Here is a 16958-nt window from a genome sequence, read left to right as displayed (position 1 = left end):
CAGTAGACACGAAGCTCATGAGTAAAGCTCATGATAATTCATGTGAACTGTTTAGTTCAGGTTACACTGTGTTTATACTCAGGCAGGTGAACACTGAATAATTTGTGAATGGTCTGAATCGCTTTTATAAGCAAGTCACGGCTAATTAGCTGCATTAGCATGCGCAGTACAGCACAAAGGAGTTGGATCATGCTAACAGCTAGCGACACACTACAATAGGCTGCTAACGGCTAGTGCAGTAGACACGAAGCTCATGAGTAAAGCTCATGATAATTCATGTGAACTGTTTAGTTCAGGTTACACTGTGTTTATACTCAGGTGAACACTGAATAATTTGTGAACGCTCTGAATCACTTTTATAAACAAGTTTACAGTGAACTAATGAGATAGCTGTAGTTGTCCTTTAGTTCTGACAACAGTTTCAATGTCTGGGCTGATAGTAGACAGAGCTACTCCCAGATCATGTTCAGTGTCCAAGCTGTTCCTTCGCTTTGACTTGAGCTGTACCAAAGTGGAGAAGCCACTTTAACACAGATAGGTTGTTGTGAACAGTAGGATTGCTTTGACTGCCAATGTAGTGAGGGAGGGATATTCAGACATCACGTATTTGCACCAGAAATGGGGGAGCCGTACCTTATCAAATTTCTTTCTCAGCATCTGGTCACATGGCAGCTTGACCAGCTGATTCTCCTTGCTGCTTGGCAACACAACGCTTTCCATGTCAATTCCAAAGGGATCTCTTATCCAGTGACTATCGTGTTTCTCTGGAAAGCAGTCCTCAAAGCAAGTGTGTAGACTGGTCAGATGCACAGTGATAGATAGATAATTTTCAGGGCATTTTTGGCCACTGTATTTAGCTCTCGTGCTGCGTGGCAAGTGTTGGGAAACATGTCAAGTCTGTTTTTAGTCAGTGATTTATCCACAACCTCAACTTATTTTTGAAGACAGTGACTGCCAGTTTATTCAAAGATGTGTCCTCTCCCCTGCATAGACACGTTTAAAGTGTTGAGGTGCTCGAACACATCGGCAAGATACGCCACGTGCAAGAGCCAGAGTTCATCACTGAGCATGTCAGTGTACAGAGAGTTATTGTGTGAGAGGAAGGCAGTGATTTCATGTTTAAGTTCGTAAAAGCGTGACATTACCTTTCCTCTCGAAAGCCAGCAAACTTCTGAACGATACAACAACTGGACGCGCTCTGATCCCAGGTCTTTGCACAGCTGTGTGAAACAGCAGCTGTCCTTGGCGCTCCATTTAATGTAGTTCACTATTTTTATGGCATCTTTCAGTGTTGTATCAAGCTCTGGCACGATATCCTTAGCCACAAGTGCTTCTCGGTGAAGAAAGCAGTGAGTCCATGTCTCATTCAGCGCTCTCTCCAGGATTTTTTTCACAACTCCTGAGTTTTTCCCAGTCATGGAAGCTGCGCCATCAGTTGTTACCCCCACACAATTGTCCCAACGCAGTGCCACAGAGTCCAAAAACAAATCAATAATACAATATAAAGTTAGCCCAAATCTCACAAACAAGCAATGTTAATAAACAAAACAATGTGTACGTGTGTATATATTTAAATAAAGCGCTGAAACAGATTAAATAATGTATTTTATTTGTCTCTGGATACATGTTTTCTTTTACAGCAAACAAAAACCAGTCTACATAAAGCATATACAGGCACTGCCAGTGTGGGGACTCCTGCCAAGAGAAAGATGATAGCATTGATCCATGCAGGGTATGATACCAGTGACAGATATGGAAACTCCTCCTGTAAACCACAAAACAGCATGATTAGCACCAACATTACCGTTATGTGTTGTACTATCAACAGTGTTTACCATAAATATGTTTTATGATATTGTGAATTTGTCTATTTTTTGATGAAGGATGTTAAAAAAAAGGATTAATGCTGACACTGAGATCTGATACACCCCAAAATGAATGAACACACGCTAGTGTCATGACATGCTTACAGAGTTGAGGTCCCAGACTAAATAGGTGAGCTCCTCCTGGGCTAGGCCAACCAGGTAGAAAACTAAGATAACAAGGATAATTAGAGGGCTGATGAACCTCCACAAAACCTGCCAGAAGATGGAGGGCTTATGTCCAATCATGAACTCCAAGTCTGCATTGAACCTGCAACAGAAGTAGGTTTTAACTAGATTATAATATACAACTATTTAATCAGGAGAATTCCTCACTGAGACAGCAATCTGTTTGACAGGGCTGTCCTGGCCAAGATACTGTAGCATCACATACAAAACAAACCATACAGGTACATGCAAAACATGTATCACAGACTAAATAAAATAGATAGGATACCAATGAAACAGAAGGTGTGAGGTGTAAAAGCATACCAATGTGGAGAGTAAAGTGGAACTACAACGTGGGTGATAGTTAAACGTATATTGGTTTACCACTACCACTGACCCCTTTCACATCATACATAGTTGTTTCCCATTGTCACTCTAAAAATATTGTTTAGCACAGCTAAATGCATAAAATGGACAACTAATATTATCACAAAAATTTCATCAAGGGATTTCTGCCATGTGCATACAGTTTTGCTCAGTAACAGGTACAGCTTGACGACTGCCTGTTCAAACATTCATTTTTAGAATGGAGCACAAATATGTGGTAATTTCACAGTAGGCTGTTCAGCAATTTAGTGCACTAACCTGTCTATGCCGTAGATGTAAACAACAGCTATCATCTCAAATAATCCAATTGTCAGAAGTGGAATAGATCCAGCAAAGTTGTCAAACAGAGTTACCCAATAAATCCCTGAATGTTGTGCAAACAGGAGGGAGATGATGAAGGCGACGACACATGTTGTTACTGAAACACAGCATACACAAAAACAAGGGAAATTGTGTTCAGACAGAAGCCAGACAATTAATTCATATGGGGCTGCAAAGCTGATGTGTATAGTGTTTCAGCTTTACCAGTCAGTGCTTCTTGGGGCCATTTTTTTGGAAACACATTCAGATCTTTCAAGGGGACCACCACTCCTTCAATGTTGCCAAACAGGGTTGAGAGCCCCAAGCAGAGAAGCATGATGAAAAAGAGAACAGACCAGGCTGGAGAACCAGGCATCTTGGTGATGGCTTCTGTAAACACAATAAAGGCCAGACCTGTTCCCTCCACTCCCTGAACAAACACAATGCATGTTAGGGTACAAAATAAAAATAACTCAGCAATCTGAGCCTAATTCAGTGATATAGTTACCTCACTGAGATATTTCTGCATGTCACAGGTTTTGATGTTTAGTCCAAGAACAATATCAGGATAGGAGCTGTTGAGGTGACTGAACACTGCCTCATAGTTTCTTATAGTGATGCTTTCTTCAGGAAGATCAAATACATTTAATAATGTCATAATGTTTCTAGGAACAAAACATGTCACTGGTTAGTAACTCTGGATTACTTGAATCAATGTTTCAAAACAGTGACCCCATCAAAATGGTGACGAATTTGAGTTCTGCGTAGAAAATCAACTTTTTGTTTCTCAAATTATCAGAATTAAAAGTTGAGTTTAACTTTACATTTTGATTTAAAATGCAGAATAAATGGGAATATACTTTTAGGATTACCCACATCCTGTGACTACTCACTCACTGATACAATGATCATATTTGTCTGTGGCCATGAAGCCAATGATGGTGTAGGTGACTGTGGCAGCATAGACTGAGGTGAGGCCAGTTACAGCAGACAGAATCACAGCATCTTGCATACAGTTGTTGCTTGGAAAAAAAAAACAGATAAAAAGTTCAGGAGACATCATGTATGACATTGGCATTTTTAAAAGTTAGGCTTGAACTGCTGTGTGGTTATAAAACACAATAGGTCTTCTAAATGTCTCTTACTGAATGGGGTTGTAGCTTGAGAAGGAGATGAGGCCTCCCCATGCTATGCTTAAGGCATAAAAGACCTGGGCACCTGCATCCAGCCAAGTTGATGGTTTTAGCAGTTCTTCCACCTGTGAGATTGAGGCATATATGATGTGGTGTGTTGTGTGTGTGTGTGTGTATGCTTAACAGTGATGATTTTAAACATACAGCTGGTGTGTAGAGAAACTTTATTCCACTCAGGGCGCCTTTAAGAACCAGTCCTCGGATGAGGAAGATGGCCAGTACTATGTAAGGCAGGATGGATGTGATGTACACTGCCTGAGGACATAAACAGGATATAAAAATGTAAAATAATATTGCTAATGGTGATTCAGTAATGCATAGCACTTGACAGCATTTACAACAAACCTTGCCCGACGTCCTGATCCCCCGTATGTAGCAGATAGCGATGACTGTCCAGGCACCTAATAGGCAGACTGCTATGGGCCAGTGGATACCCCCAGAGTCAGATATGGAGGCTGAACTATTCAGGGTCACTCTGTAAAAATAGTATTCCACTGTGGAGCTCTGCTGACACTCTGGTACAAATTCTGCAGGAGCAAGAAACAGTCCTCTGCAAATTTTTTAATCACAAGTAGGGTACTTAATTTGCTTGAGTACATGTATGTAATTCCAAATACCTGTCCCATTGTTACTGAGAGGACACTGGGTCCATGGCAGTGGGTCTTGAAAGGAATTGAAGAGGTACCACATGATCCAGGCTATTAAGGTGTTATAGTACAGTCCAATCAGAAAGGACACCAGCATGGAGGCTATGCCTGAGGGACAACATCACTCACTATGATAACCACACAAACAGGAGGCCAGATACTGTATTCTTTGTGTTGCTGTGCTGTAAAGAGGTTGTTCTTTTGCCTCTGCTTTGGACAGACTGTTGTGGAGTCAGTTTTTCTTACCAATACCAGTCAGATAGGGGCTGATGGCCCGCCACACTCCCACACTGCCTTTCCTGAGACGCTGGCCAATTGCAAACTCCAGCAGCAGGAGAGGCATTCCCTCCAGCACTAGCAGGATCAGGTAGGGAATCAAAAAGGCACCTGGAAAATGTACAATGGCTTCAGGAAGTTGACTCCTTCATTTTTTGCACACTTCATTGTGTTGTTGATGTAATTTTAAAGGGTCAAAATTGACATTTTTGTCGATCATACAATAAGAGGTACTTTTTGCCTGTTAATCGCCAATAAATTTTGTAAATGATATTTACAAAATTATTCAGAACCTTAATTCAGTACTTTGTAGAAGCACCAGAAATTACAGTGTGAGTGTTCTTAGGTTAGTCTCTACAAGCTTTGCACACTGGAATTTAGGCAGTTTATTTCATTCTTTCTGTTACTGAAAACCCTCTCAAGCTCTTTCAGACTGGATGGGAAGCATTTGTGAACTGCCATATTCAGGTCCCTCAACAAATGTTTATGGGTTTCTGTCTGCTATTTGTCTGGGCTACTCATTGACAGTCATAGACTTGTCCTGAAGACACTCCAGTGTTGTCTTGGATGTATGCTTCAGATCATTGTTGTGCTGAAAGTTGAACATTGCCCCAGTGTCAGGTCACTACACTATGAAGCAGGTTTTCTTCAAAGACCTTTGTATTTGGCTGCATTCATGCTTCCCTCAGTTCTGACCAGGCTTCCTGTTTTTGCTGCTGACAGGCAACCACATAGTATGACACTGCCACCACCATGCTTCAAGGTAGGGACGGTATTAACCAGGTGGTATGCAGTGCCGGCTGTTCACTAGTCATGGTGCTTGGAGTTCTGCCCAAAGCATTCATGTTTTGTTCCATCAGACCAGAGAATCTTTGTTCTCATGCTCTGAGTTCTTCAAAATACCTCTGGTAAACTCCAAGTGGTCAAATGCCTGTTATTCAAACCAGCTTTTGTGTAGCCTTATTGATGGAGACAGTGGTGAAAAGTAACTAAGTACATTAACTCAAATACTGTACCTAAGAACAATTTTGAGGTATCTGCACTTTACTTGAGTATTTTTTTTCCTGCTACTTTGTGCTACTTCATACTATGACTTCACTACATTTTAGAGGCACATTGTGTACTTTTACTGCACTACATCTCTTCTCCGCCGGATTCTGACATCACCGGACATGCCAGTTGCATCACCTCCTGAGAGGAGGCATCGGAAGCGTTGTGAGTGAAAACAGAAGCGGCGTAAATGTGGAGGCATCCATGCTAGGCTAGCAGCTAGCCCACACAGACCCGCAATACCATCCCTCAATATGGCCAATGTACACTCACTGGACGACAAAATAGATCATATACAGCTCCTGAGATCTGTGCATCATGAGGCTACCGGCGCTAACATGCTACCAAGCTGACTGAGTCCTTGTGGAAGGATGTAAAATGCATGGAGGGGGAGTTTGTGTTTACATCAGCGATGCTTGGTGTCGGGATGCTGCTATTGTTAATAAACACTGTGTTCCATTGGTGGAGTTTATTATCATCAAGTGTCGGCCTTTCTAATTATGTAGGGAGTACTCAGTAATTCTGTTGATAACTGCATACATTCCTCCTACTGCTAACACCAGCAATAGGAGTGAAGCACTAGATGAACTCTACCAGGCCATCAGTGAACAACAGAATTTCCGTTGGCTTCAGGAAAAATAAAAATATGCCATTGACTTTAAGGTTTATTCTGAGCTGTAAGGCATTCCTACAGGGCCCTGCCTGTGAACAGTGTTTAAAAACATTCATGACCCTTGTGACAACTCCACCCACTCCACCAGCCCACCTCTTTGCTCAGCTACAGTAGTCACCTATTGAGGTCGATTGGCTGGGTTGTTTTTGTGTAAATGTGACCTTTGTGCAGGGTCTTTGAGTGCATAAAGGGCGGCCTACCTGGGCATTCTGCCTCTCTCTCATTTCTGGCCTCCTGGCATACTTCTCACACTGCTTTCTTTATCTGTGTGGTTTATTGAAAAAAAAAATCCCTTAAAATATTCCCCAAACTAAATTTGCTCTCATATACTGTGTGAAAGTCTGTATGTATAGTATGTATGTACACTAAATATGAGCATATGGATTGTCAAACTAAGTACACAATTTATAACAAACTGTGGCTCTACTGCTGCATTCATACAATATACATTTTAATTGTAGTTTCTCATTTGTAAATGGCATTTATGTCAAGATCCTAGAGCTGGTAAAATGTGATTTTTTTTTTTTTTTTTGCTTACTCATATCAGTTTTATAATACTGTAGTGACGGAAAACAACTCATGTCAGGCAAAATCCAATAAACAATGTAATAGATTTAGTGTTACTGTATATTCTACTTTCTTGTGCTTTACTTTTAACCTCAACAAAGCCAGGTTTCCAAATAGATGATCACTCTCAAGTTGCAAACATGGAGTTTCCCTCTTTCACAATCTGTGATGTAAACACTGGATAAGAGCTTTAACATCCAGTTAAAAAAATCAGAGAAAATCAGAGAAAATGAGTAGATTCCCTTTTAGATCTTTAAAATATTGGCATCATGCCGTGTTATTCACCTGAGGCTGAATATGCAATATTGGAAATGCATTATCACTCAGTTGGCACTGCCACTTTTGAAATGAAACAAAATTAATGTATCAAAGACTAGTGACTTTTTTAAGTGAAAGTATTCACAGTTCAGATGTCTAGGATCATCTCTGGCCTTTTGGAACTCTTGCAAGAACCACACTAGTATTAAGTGGTAATAATAATTATAATTTATTTGTTTATATAGTGCTTTACAACACTGAAGGGAGCTCAAAGTGCTTCACAACAGAACAGTGGTATATAAAGTCTTCAGATTTTTTACTACTTAAAAGTAAATGGTCTTATACTTGTACCGTATAGCACTTTTGAGTGTGCTTTACACCACACTCAAAGCACTTTCACACTACTTGGCCATTTACCCATTCGCACTCCCAAACACTCACACACCGGTGTTATCACCGGGAGCAACTCAGGGTTCAGTGTCTTGCTCAAGGACACTTTGACATGTTCACTGGGCAAGCCGGGAATCAAACCACTAATCCTCCGATTAGGAAATGACCCATTCTATCTCCTGAGCCACAGCTGCCCCCCTACAGTAGTAATACTGTACTGTAAAAATACTGTAAAACAATATATATTTAGAAGTAATTGGGAAAATATTGCATAATATAAATATTAAAAGTAAAAGTATGCAGAAAATGCAATGCAGAAAATTTGCAATTGTTGACTATTATGTGTTATATGATTAGATTACTTTAGTCAATATGTAATCAGGGTTTTGCTGTTGTACTTGGCTGAGGTGGAGCAAGGACTGCAAGAAATGACTGCACATATTTTTCTTAATGATCTTAATGATCTTTCTTAATGATTTCCTGATTGCTTTCTGGATTAAGATTGTTTGACTTGTAAATATTCTGAGAATTATAGGGAGAGGGAAAAGCGCATTGCAATTCAAGAAAGAGAACTGACACCTAAATCCTCATGTGTCAGAAGCTGGAACCATAAAAACGTTTGTCATTTTTATATTATAATTTATAAACTCAATATGTTTTTTATGCATAAATGTATGTTTTTAACTAGTAACTGAAGCTGTCAAACTGATTTTAGTGGAGTAAAAAAATAGTAGTTTTTGCAAATGAAATGTAGTGTAATAAATGTATAAAGGCATGAAAAGATAATACACAAGTACAAGTACCTCATATTTATATTTAAATACTGTACCATACTTAAGTAAATGTAATTTGTTACTCTCCACAAGTGCTTATATAATACTGCTATAGGAATGTAAATCTGAAAGAGAGAAAAATAAAGTAATTTAGGATATTTTGGGGAAGCTCAATCTATATTCATGTCCATGGACATCTTGAGCATTAAACTTCCCATAACATTTTTACTTACCTCCTCCATGACTTTGACATAGGTAGGGGAATCGCCACACGTTACCAATGCCAATGCAGAAGCCCACACAAGTTAGGATGTACTGGGCTTTGTTGTCCCACTTAGGCCTGTCACCAGATTCCTCCTTCTCCATTCTGTCCAGGTCCTCGTGGTTAGGGATCCGGTGATCCAGTCCTGGGTTAGGAAGTACCCCTCTCATTGTGAATCCACTAAAGCAAAGATATTAACACTATTGTTAATGGATGTCAAAGTGAGGGCTTGGTGTATGCACTCTGCAAGTTAGAGACATGTTTATAATCTTGTGCAATCTATATGAGCTAGTGGATACTCTGCACTTCTATTTTTGTACGTTCAGTGTAGCTGACAGTTGTTGCTCCAAGAATATTATGAAGGGGGATCATATGAAGAGCGCTGTTGACAAGGGTGTTCACCAAAGTGCCTCTAACTTTACAGCTGAGGCAGTCACTCACTGAGTGTACTGAAAAGCCATCACCAGAGAGGCTAAGATGAAAACTTTACTTTAGGATAACTGGTTGTACTCATTTATTTGCAGCTTTGTTTGGTATTCAGTACTAAAACACAATGTCAGCTGAGATGATAAGGCCTTTAAGGTGGGTTCTGCTTTATTATGTAATCTTAACGCCCCACCGTGAAGAAGTTCCTTGCATCAAAATCTAGTTTAGGACCTTTATTATTTCTTGCTTTGTTCTTACACGTTGTATATTCCCAAGTTTATGTCTTCAATAATATTGCCACACATCAAGTTGTAGGCAAAATATATACACTGTGCGAGAGGGAGGCATGATTCTGTGGTCCCAGAATCTACCATTCTGGGACCACAAACCCAGATCTACCAGCCCCAATCTACCAGAATGGTAGATTCTGTGGTCCCAGACCATTGAGTTACTTATATCCTAATTGCAGCACTTTGAAATCAATTCTAAGAGAAACCTGGAGCCAGTGTAAAGATTTTAGAACAGGAGTGATGTGCTCAGTTCCCTTAATGTAGTTTTAGTTAAAACCCTGGCTGCAGCATTCTGACAGTAGACCATTACAGTAATCTGTTCTGCTGGGAATAAAGCCATGAGTAATTTTTTTTAAAGCCTTCTCTGGACATGAAGCCAACCGAGTCTGGATATTTGCTTAAAATAAAAGTAGGCAGTTTTAGTTTAGTTTTAGATTGAACATGACTCCTACAGTTAAGATCAGTGTAAATTTGGACACTGAGATTTCTTACCAGACTTTCTGTTTTGAGAGATCCAGATTCAACTTGAGCAGCAAGTTTCTGTCTTTCATTTTTGTTACCAAAAACAATATCCTCTTTATTTAACTGGAGCAAATTAATTTTCCTCCAGTTATTCTTTTCCTCTAAGCACCAATTGAGTGTGTCCAAATGACCATAATCATTTGAAGTAAGAGCTAAATAAATCTGCATATCATCTCCAACTGTGATATGAAGTATTATCTTGTATGATGTCACCCAGAGGAAGCATATACAAGTTAAACAATCACGGTACAAAAGCTGAACGTTGACTGATTCCACATAGTGCATTAATTTACTCAAATTTATGTTCACCAATAGAGACAAAGTAGTTCCTGTCCTGAAGATATGATTTGAACCAATTTAAAACAGTGTCAGATAGTCCAAAAAAATGTTCCAGTCCATTTGTGTTTTGCCCTCACCTGTTATCTGCTATTGTCTGGTCCTCGTCTGGTATCCTCTGCCTGTGTCTCCTTGTCCATCTACTTTTTACCTGCAGATGTCTTAGCTCTGTCCCTGCTGTACTCTGCCCTGATCCCCATGTTTATTGTCTGTAATACATAATATATTACTATATTATATAGCTTCTGTAACTGTCCTCACTTTATTGTTTTGTCATAGTTAGCTTTGTCTATTCAGTTGCCTGTGTTTTGTCAGCCTCTTATTCACCTTGTTACCTTATCTGAATTTGTCCTAGTGTCCATCTGTTTGCCTGCACTTCTGGCCTTCTGAAACCTTATTCTTTGGTCAAGTTACCTCTACTCTGTGTCTCCATTTGGTTCCTGTCTCAGAAAACCTAACAGTTACTCTATGAGTAACATTTACCAAATGGTGAACAGTTCATGATCTCAGGAGCTCACACAAACAATATGAGTTTTTTTTTATTTGCTGACTTAATATTATACTAGCACTTTAGATTTCAGTGTCTATTGTTCTGTTGGCCATTTTGGTTGGGACTAAAATAGCTCAACAACCATTGAATGAATTGCCATGAAATATTGTGCAGATGTTTACGAAATGTCATGAATTTCCATGACATTTGGTACATTTGGTAGTTACTCCCCTTGGCATGAATTGTTTGGCAATTCCCTGACTTTTTATCTAGTGCTATCATCGGGTCAATATTTGAATTTGTCACATACTTTTATTAATGACCTAATATTTACATAATAATGCAAATGACATTTCCATTAGCCCCAGGTGTATTGTGGGTCTTAAACTTTCTAAACTAAGCTGCTGAGCATGGTAAACATTATACCGTGGGACCTAACATAAGCATGCTGGTATGGTCATAATGATGATGTCAGTTTCTCAGGCCAGATTAGGTAAGAGTTGTGTTGACTAATCTTTGAGTCGGTTAAAAAAATGATGGAAGTCACAATTCAGCTCTCTGCATTTCAACCTTTATGCTGACAAGTGGGTTTTGGACAAAGTGTGTCTAATTATTGTGTTGAGCTGTGCAGATATCAGCACAGCATGTTCTATGGAGGTGTTCATTGGATTAATTAATAACAATTAGTTATTGTCACATTACTGTGACTGACAACTGCAATGAAGCACTGAATAGTGTCCATTACAGCACAGCTGAAGCATTAATTGTGTCTGCTCAGCAATATTTATGATTTTCTACTTTATCCATTGCACTTTTCCACTGTTTAAAGTGACAGTTATCTTAATGACTGGATGGTGTTCTGTGGGCCAAAGGTGAGAAGGAATCATACTTGCTTTGGCAATTTGTTATTAAATGTTTTATTTTAAAGGGATTTATTCAGAATCACAATACTGTATGTCAGTGTCACAATGGGCAGTTTTACTGTAAATTTCAAAGGTTCTTTAAAGAAAATAAAAATCTAATGTGTGCCTCCTTTCATACTTTACCAGGCAAAATACTTGAAAGCACCAGTGATCTTATATTTCACAAGTGGTTTTAAAAGCAAATATTTCTTCACATAGTAATCACTTCATTTAGCTCTTTCCTCTAGAAACCTAATATTAAAACTTTACAATAAAGAAAGAAAGTCATTTTCAGCTTTTCTTGTTTAGGGGTCGCCACAGAGAATCGTCACACTGACGGCTCGCATGTTGACATTTGGCATGTGTTTTATGCCGGATGCCCTTCCTGACGCAAGCGATTTGAACCCAGGGCGCAGTGGCTAGAGCGCTGCACCTTAACTTTACAATAGCCTTGTGTAATATGCCAAAAACCTTATAAACAACACAAAGGTTGGCTTAAAGACAATGATGACACGATTGCAGTAATTTTTATCTTTAAAAATGTAAGACATGCTTACAGCTTTTTGTGGGGGTGGAAAGGTGATGCAGTGGTTAGCACTGTTGCCTCACAGGAAGAAGGTTCTGGATTCAAATCTGCTGGTTGACTGAGGCCTTCCCGTGCGAAGTTTGCATTTGTGGGTTTTATCCAGGTAATCCAGCTTCCTCCCATAGTCAAAAGACATGGAGGTTAGGTTGACTGGTGATTAAATTGTAAATTGTCTGTACAGCAATGAATGATTGTCCGTCTCTATGTGATAGACCAGTGACCTGTCCAGGATGCATCCTGCCTCATGCCCAGTTTCAGGTGGGTTCATCTCCAGGTTTTACTCTTTGTTTTTGTGGGATTAAGCAAATGAAATACAGTGTGTTATGTGGTGGCCAGGACCTGATGTGAGCTAAATTAATTCAGACAAATCATTCCAATTACAATGATAATTTAATATTACAATAATTCAAGGCAGTTCAATAGTTTGGCAGACAATTCAACAGGCTAAGAGATAGGGGACAAAGTGACCATTCCTGCAGGAAATAAATGCAGTATTAGACAAGAAGATTGTCACAGAGTCAGTCAGTCTCTTTTAGGTCATAAGCACAGTCAAGTCCGTCATGTCCCCCCGGCCGGGGTCTCACTCAAACGTCCTTCTGCACGCACATACACTACTCTACTCTACTCTAGCAGCATACTGCCTCCTTTTGTACACTGCTCCATTCTGGCTCTCCTGGCCAATTCCCAAACCTAGTTAACAGGTCATCTCCAGATCAGGATGACCCAGTGGGTTAAACAGGCCATGAACCCAAAATGTTTTTGCTTCAGCACACACAAACTATTTTGTGAGCAGACATAGTACAGAGGGCTTACAGAAATTAGTTATTGATGACTGCATATACTAACTATATGTAATCTACACACTCTTACTATATTCTATTACATATTGCATATTAACTGTAGCTTGTTTGTTTAACCACTACAGTTATAAGCATGGTTGTCAGCTATTATTGTCAGCCGGTTTAGCTGTTTTGCTTTGTTTCCAGTGTGATGCTAAGCTAACTGGCTGCTGATTGTTGCTTCATATTTAATGCACAGACTCAAATAATTTTTGACAAGATACAGTAGCAAATGAACACGAATCCCAAATTTTCCATCTGTGACACAGCAGAAAGCTAATCTTACTATAGGACAAAAAGCATTACTCAATACTTGAGCAGTGACCCTCTTCTGCAAAACAAATCCTTTACAGAAAAAAATACTTTACTTGTATTTTTACAGATAAAAGTCAGTAGGCACTAGTGTGCTCTTTTATTTCGGTACGGGGCATGAAGAAGTCAAAAGCAATAAGCATACTGACAGCAATAAAACAGGTCCACATTCACTCATTGTTTTATTAAATAAAAAAATAAAAAAAACTACCTAAAATTTCATTTGTCACTCATTTGTATTTTGGCAGAGATTGTGTCCAGTGGTTCATTTTTGCAGTCCTTTTGCTTGCAGCATTTCTTTTGGATGAATTTGAAGAGGGCAGCAACTGGGATGGCTAAAGTGGGAACTCCAGCCAAGATGAAGATAATAACATAGATCCAGGAAGGATATGGACGTGGTTCAAGGGCGGGGAAGCTTGCCTATGACCAGAGTTAAAGAAAATGTGACAGTTTACTGCAGTGTATGACACCAAAGAGGTCTGAGATAAAATGGTTTGTTTTATAGCCATTGTTTAAAAAAAAAAAAGCAAAAGCAATCTGTGGTGAATTTCTCATAGCTGACTTTTACCACCATCAGTAATAAAAATATTTTTGGGGAAACACATCTAAAAAGGACTAGGCATCTAGGGTGTTACTAAAACCTGCATCTTGAAACTTTATTATCAAAAATTAAACTACTTACCGAGTCCTGGTCCCAAACCAAATAGGTGAGACTCTTTGAGACTTGGGTAACAAAATAAAACACCAAAATGAAGATCATAATGAGTGGGCTAACCACTCTCCATGTCACCTGCCAGAAAATATTGGGTTTGTGGCCGATCATAAACTCAATGTCCTTGTTAAACCTGTTTGGATGCAATAAGAAGGAGACATAATGTTGAGTGCATATGAAAGCCTCCATAAAACATGACCTTGTTCTTTTATTAGTTCTAGTAAATAAAGCAACTTATTTTCTGTTACCCTGTTGATGCTGCACTGAACTTCGAGGAAAGAATAGTCAGATCTGCTACTATACTTATGTCCTTTATTAAGGTATGAAAAACATACAGTAACATAATGCAATAGTTTGTACTTTTCCCATCTTATAATACGGTTTTTGCTGCTGTATTATTTGAAACTCTGCTGTTGTATTAGTGATAATAAATGCACATATTCCACATTCCCCACCATATTTTTGCAACATTACAAGATACTGTACACTCTGTACTTCTTTATCTCTCCTGTGATGACTGCAATATGTAATCTCTGTTTCAAGGTCAGAATACAATGCACTATTGTTTCCTGCTGTCTGCTTCACGGAGTATCAGTGACCACATTGACCTGTTCAGCACTTATCTCTGCTTCATGCATGTACAGTATGATGATACAGTAACAAGACTACCAAAAGTTCTGTGAGGCTGTACTTTGGCACAGTGGTAGAACATAATGCTAATGTCAGCATACAGTGACAATGCTAGCAGACTGCTGTTTAGCAAGTATGGTTATCATGTCTATGACCATAGTTTAGTGTGCTAGGACACTAACATTTTCCGGTTAGCACTAAATACAAATATACTGTAGCTGGGGATGATGGGATGTAGTTTTCCAGTCATATGGTTATAAACCAAAGTACTGGACAAATAAAACTTTTGAAGTGATGGTGGCAATAGTATATGAGATGTTGCAGTCTGAACCACTGACTGACTGACACTGCCATCCCTAGAGCCATGTCACCTCCTTGACAGACTCACCTATCTACACCATAGATGTAGATAATAGAGATCATTTCACAGAATCCGATGACCAGAAGTGGGATAGAGCCGGCAAAGTTGTCAAAAAGAGCTAGCCAGTAATTTCCAGAGCGCAGAGCAAATATGAGCCCAAAAGCAAAAGAAATTAAACAAGTCAGACCTGAAAAAAAGAATGCAAATAAAAACGGTTACCCTCACATCTCTAGATATAGATATAAATAGTATGTTATATTCAATATGAATTATACAGACAGGTGACAAAATAATGGAAAAACCTGAATAAATGAGTGGTCTCTTCTAGTGCATTCATCCATAGGGCATGAGGGGTCACTGAATGGTTTGGTGAGTGATCTCACCTATGGGAGATTCGAATCTGGACCAACGTGTTACACAGTGTTTTCCATGTACAGTACCATCATCAAAACACCAAACGAGGGAATATCTGTTGGATGAATGGTGTTCATCCCTCCAGTAGAGTTCAGAGACTAAAGTGGACTTAAGTTGTTCTGGTGGCACAAGGTGGCCCAACACCTAACTAAGACACTTTATGCTGGTTTTTCCTTTCACTTGTCACCTGTCTGTAGAAAATTAGACCTACCGCAGAAAATTTCTTTGGGCCAGGTATGGGGCAAGACTTTGAGGTCCTGCAAAGGAACCACCACTCCCTCGATGTTCCCGAACATAGTCGAGAGGCCAAGACAGAAGAGCATGATGAAGAAGAGGACAGCCCAGAGGGGAGAAATAGGCATCCTAATGATGGCCTCTGTGAACACAATGAAAGCCAAGCCTGTTCCCTCCACGCCCTGAAAGATAAGTGTCAAATATTTTAACCACTGAACCTCATTTCTGTGCGACTAAACCTACATTTTAGTTCTGTTAATTGACAAATTTTTAAAGCTCTTTACTGACCTGACTGAGAAAAAACTCCATGTCACAGGGCTGCAGTTGCAATCCTTGGATGATATCTGGTTTTGTCTGGTTGAGGTGATTCAGAACCTCACTGTAGTTAATGTCAGTAATGCTGTTTTCGGGATAGTTGAAGGTGTTCATCAACTTCAAAATGTTGCTGCAAAAAAGGACACAGAGATGACATCAGTCTGATAAAAGTGCATCACTTCTACTTTGTTTTAATACTCCTTTTATCCAATTTTAAACTCACTCTCCCATGCAGTCATCATAGTTTTGTGTGGCCCTGAAGCCAATGATAGAGTAGATAACTGTTGCAGAGTACACTGAGGTGCAGCCATTGATGATGGAGATGAGCACAGCATCTTGTTCACAATTGTTGCTACAGGAAAATTATGAAGGGAGGTCATGTGAGTAGAACTGCTGAACAGCAGGGTCCTCTGTGACTGCGCAACTGAGACTTTTACTCACTGAATAGAGTTGTAACTAGAGAAAGAGATGAGACCTCCAAATGCCAAGGAGAAGGAATAAAAAACCTGAGCACCGGCATCCAACCAGGTCGCTGGATTCATTAACTCATTTACCTAAAAGAGAGTTAAAAGATGCATCTTTCATGAAAGTGAGCTGACATTTCTATACTAATTACTTAATCAGAATCAGCTTTATTGGCCAGGTGTGTCGGACACACGAGGAATTTGACTCTGGTACATCAGCTCTCAATGTGCATGTACAGTGGGGCAAATAAGTATTTGATACACTGCCGATTTTTCAAGTTTTCCCACTTACAGAGAATGGACAGTTCTGTAATTTTCA

General features: G+C 39.4%; 2 protein-coding genes across 2 annotated transcripts in view; both read right to left on the bottom strand.

The window, feature by feature from the left end:
* Window positions 1-959: 959 nt before the first annotated feature.
* On the bottom strand, window positions 960-10524 carry LOC109951697 (sodium-dependent neutral amino acid transporter B(0)AT1-like). Its single transcript, XM_020586331.1, has 14 exons — window positions 10461-10524; window positions 8778-8986; window positions 4804-4944; window positions 4528-4665; window positions 4256-4437; window positions 4055-4165; window positions 3863-3975; window positions 3611-3739; window positions 3226-3382; window positions 2943-3147; window positions 2676-2835; window positions 1971-2133; window positions 1625-1765; window positions 960-983 (listed from the first exon to the last, which is right to left on the bottom strand). Exons 2-14 carry the CDS (start codon window positions 8974-8976, stop codon window positions 960-962), a joined length of 1863 nt encoding a protein of 620 aa, XP_020441987.1. The 5' UTR covers window positions 8977-8986; window positions 10461-10524.
* Window positions 10525-12744: 2220 nt separating this feature from the next.
* Window positions 12745-16958, bottom strand: part of LOC109951677 (sodium-dependent neutral amino acid transporter B(0)AT1-like) — a 9663-nt gene continuing 5449 nt past the window's right edge. Inside the window, exons 6-12 of the mRNA XM_020586297.1 lie at window positions 16617-16729; window positions 16399-16527; window positions 16149-16305; window positions 15838-16042; window positions 15240-15399; window positions 14192-14354; window positions 12745-13929 (exon numbers count right to left, since the gene is read on the bottom strand). Coding sequence (XP_020441953.1) covers window positions 13729-13929; window positions 14192-14354; window positions 15240-15399; window positions 15838-16042; window positions 16149-16305; window positions 16399-16527; window positions 16617-16729 — 1128 coding nt within the window. The 3' untranslated portion in view covers window positions 12745-13728. The remainder of the gene's footprint in view (window positions 13930-14191; window positions 14355-15239; window positions 15400-15837; window positions 16043-16148; window positions 16306-16398; window positions 16528-16616; window positions 16730-16958) is intronic.

This window comes from Monopterus albus, unplaced genomic scaffold (assembly GCF_001952655.1).
Source record: "Monopterus albus unplaced genomic scaffold, M_albus_1.0 scaffold402.1, whole genome shotgun sequence".
NCBI classification, from domain to species: Eukaryota; Metazoa; Chordata; class Actinopteri; order Synbranchiformes; family Synbranchidae; genus Monopterus; species Monopterus albus.
The sequence above is the reverse complement of the archived record's forward strand: the minus strand, read 5'-3'. Positions and strand labels throughout refer to the sequence as shown.

Excerpts from the sequence above, each read along its gene's own strand:
- LOC109951697 (XM_020586331.1), bottom strand. The coding sequence starts at position 8,976 with ATGAGAGGGGTACTTCCTAACCCAGGACTGGATCACCGGATCCCTAAC. Across the intron at positions 4,945-8,777 it reads ATGTCAAAGTCATGGAGGAG|GTGCCTTTTTGATTCCCTAC; the intron begins GTAAGTAAAAAT and ends TACATTTTCCAG. Across the intron at positions 2,836-2,942 it reads GCCCCAAGAAGCACTGACTG|TAACAACATGTGTCGTCGCC; the intron begins GTAAAGCTGAAA and ends GCTGTGTTTCAG.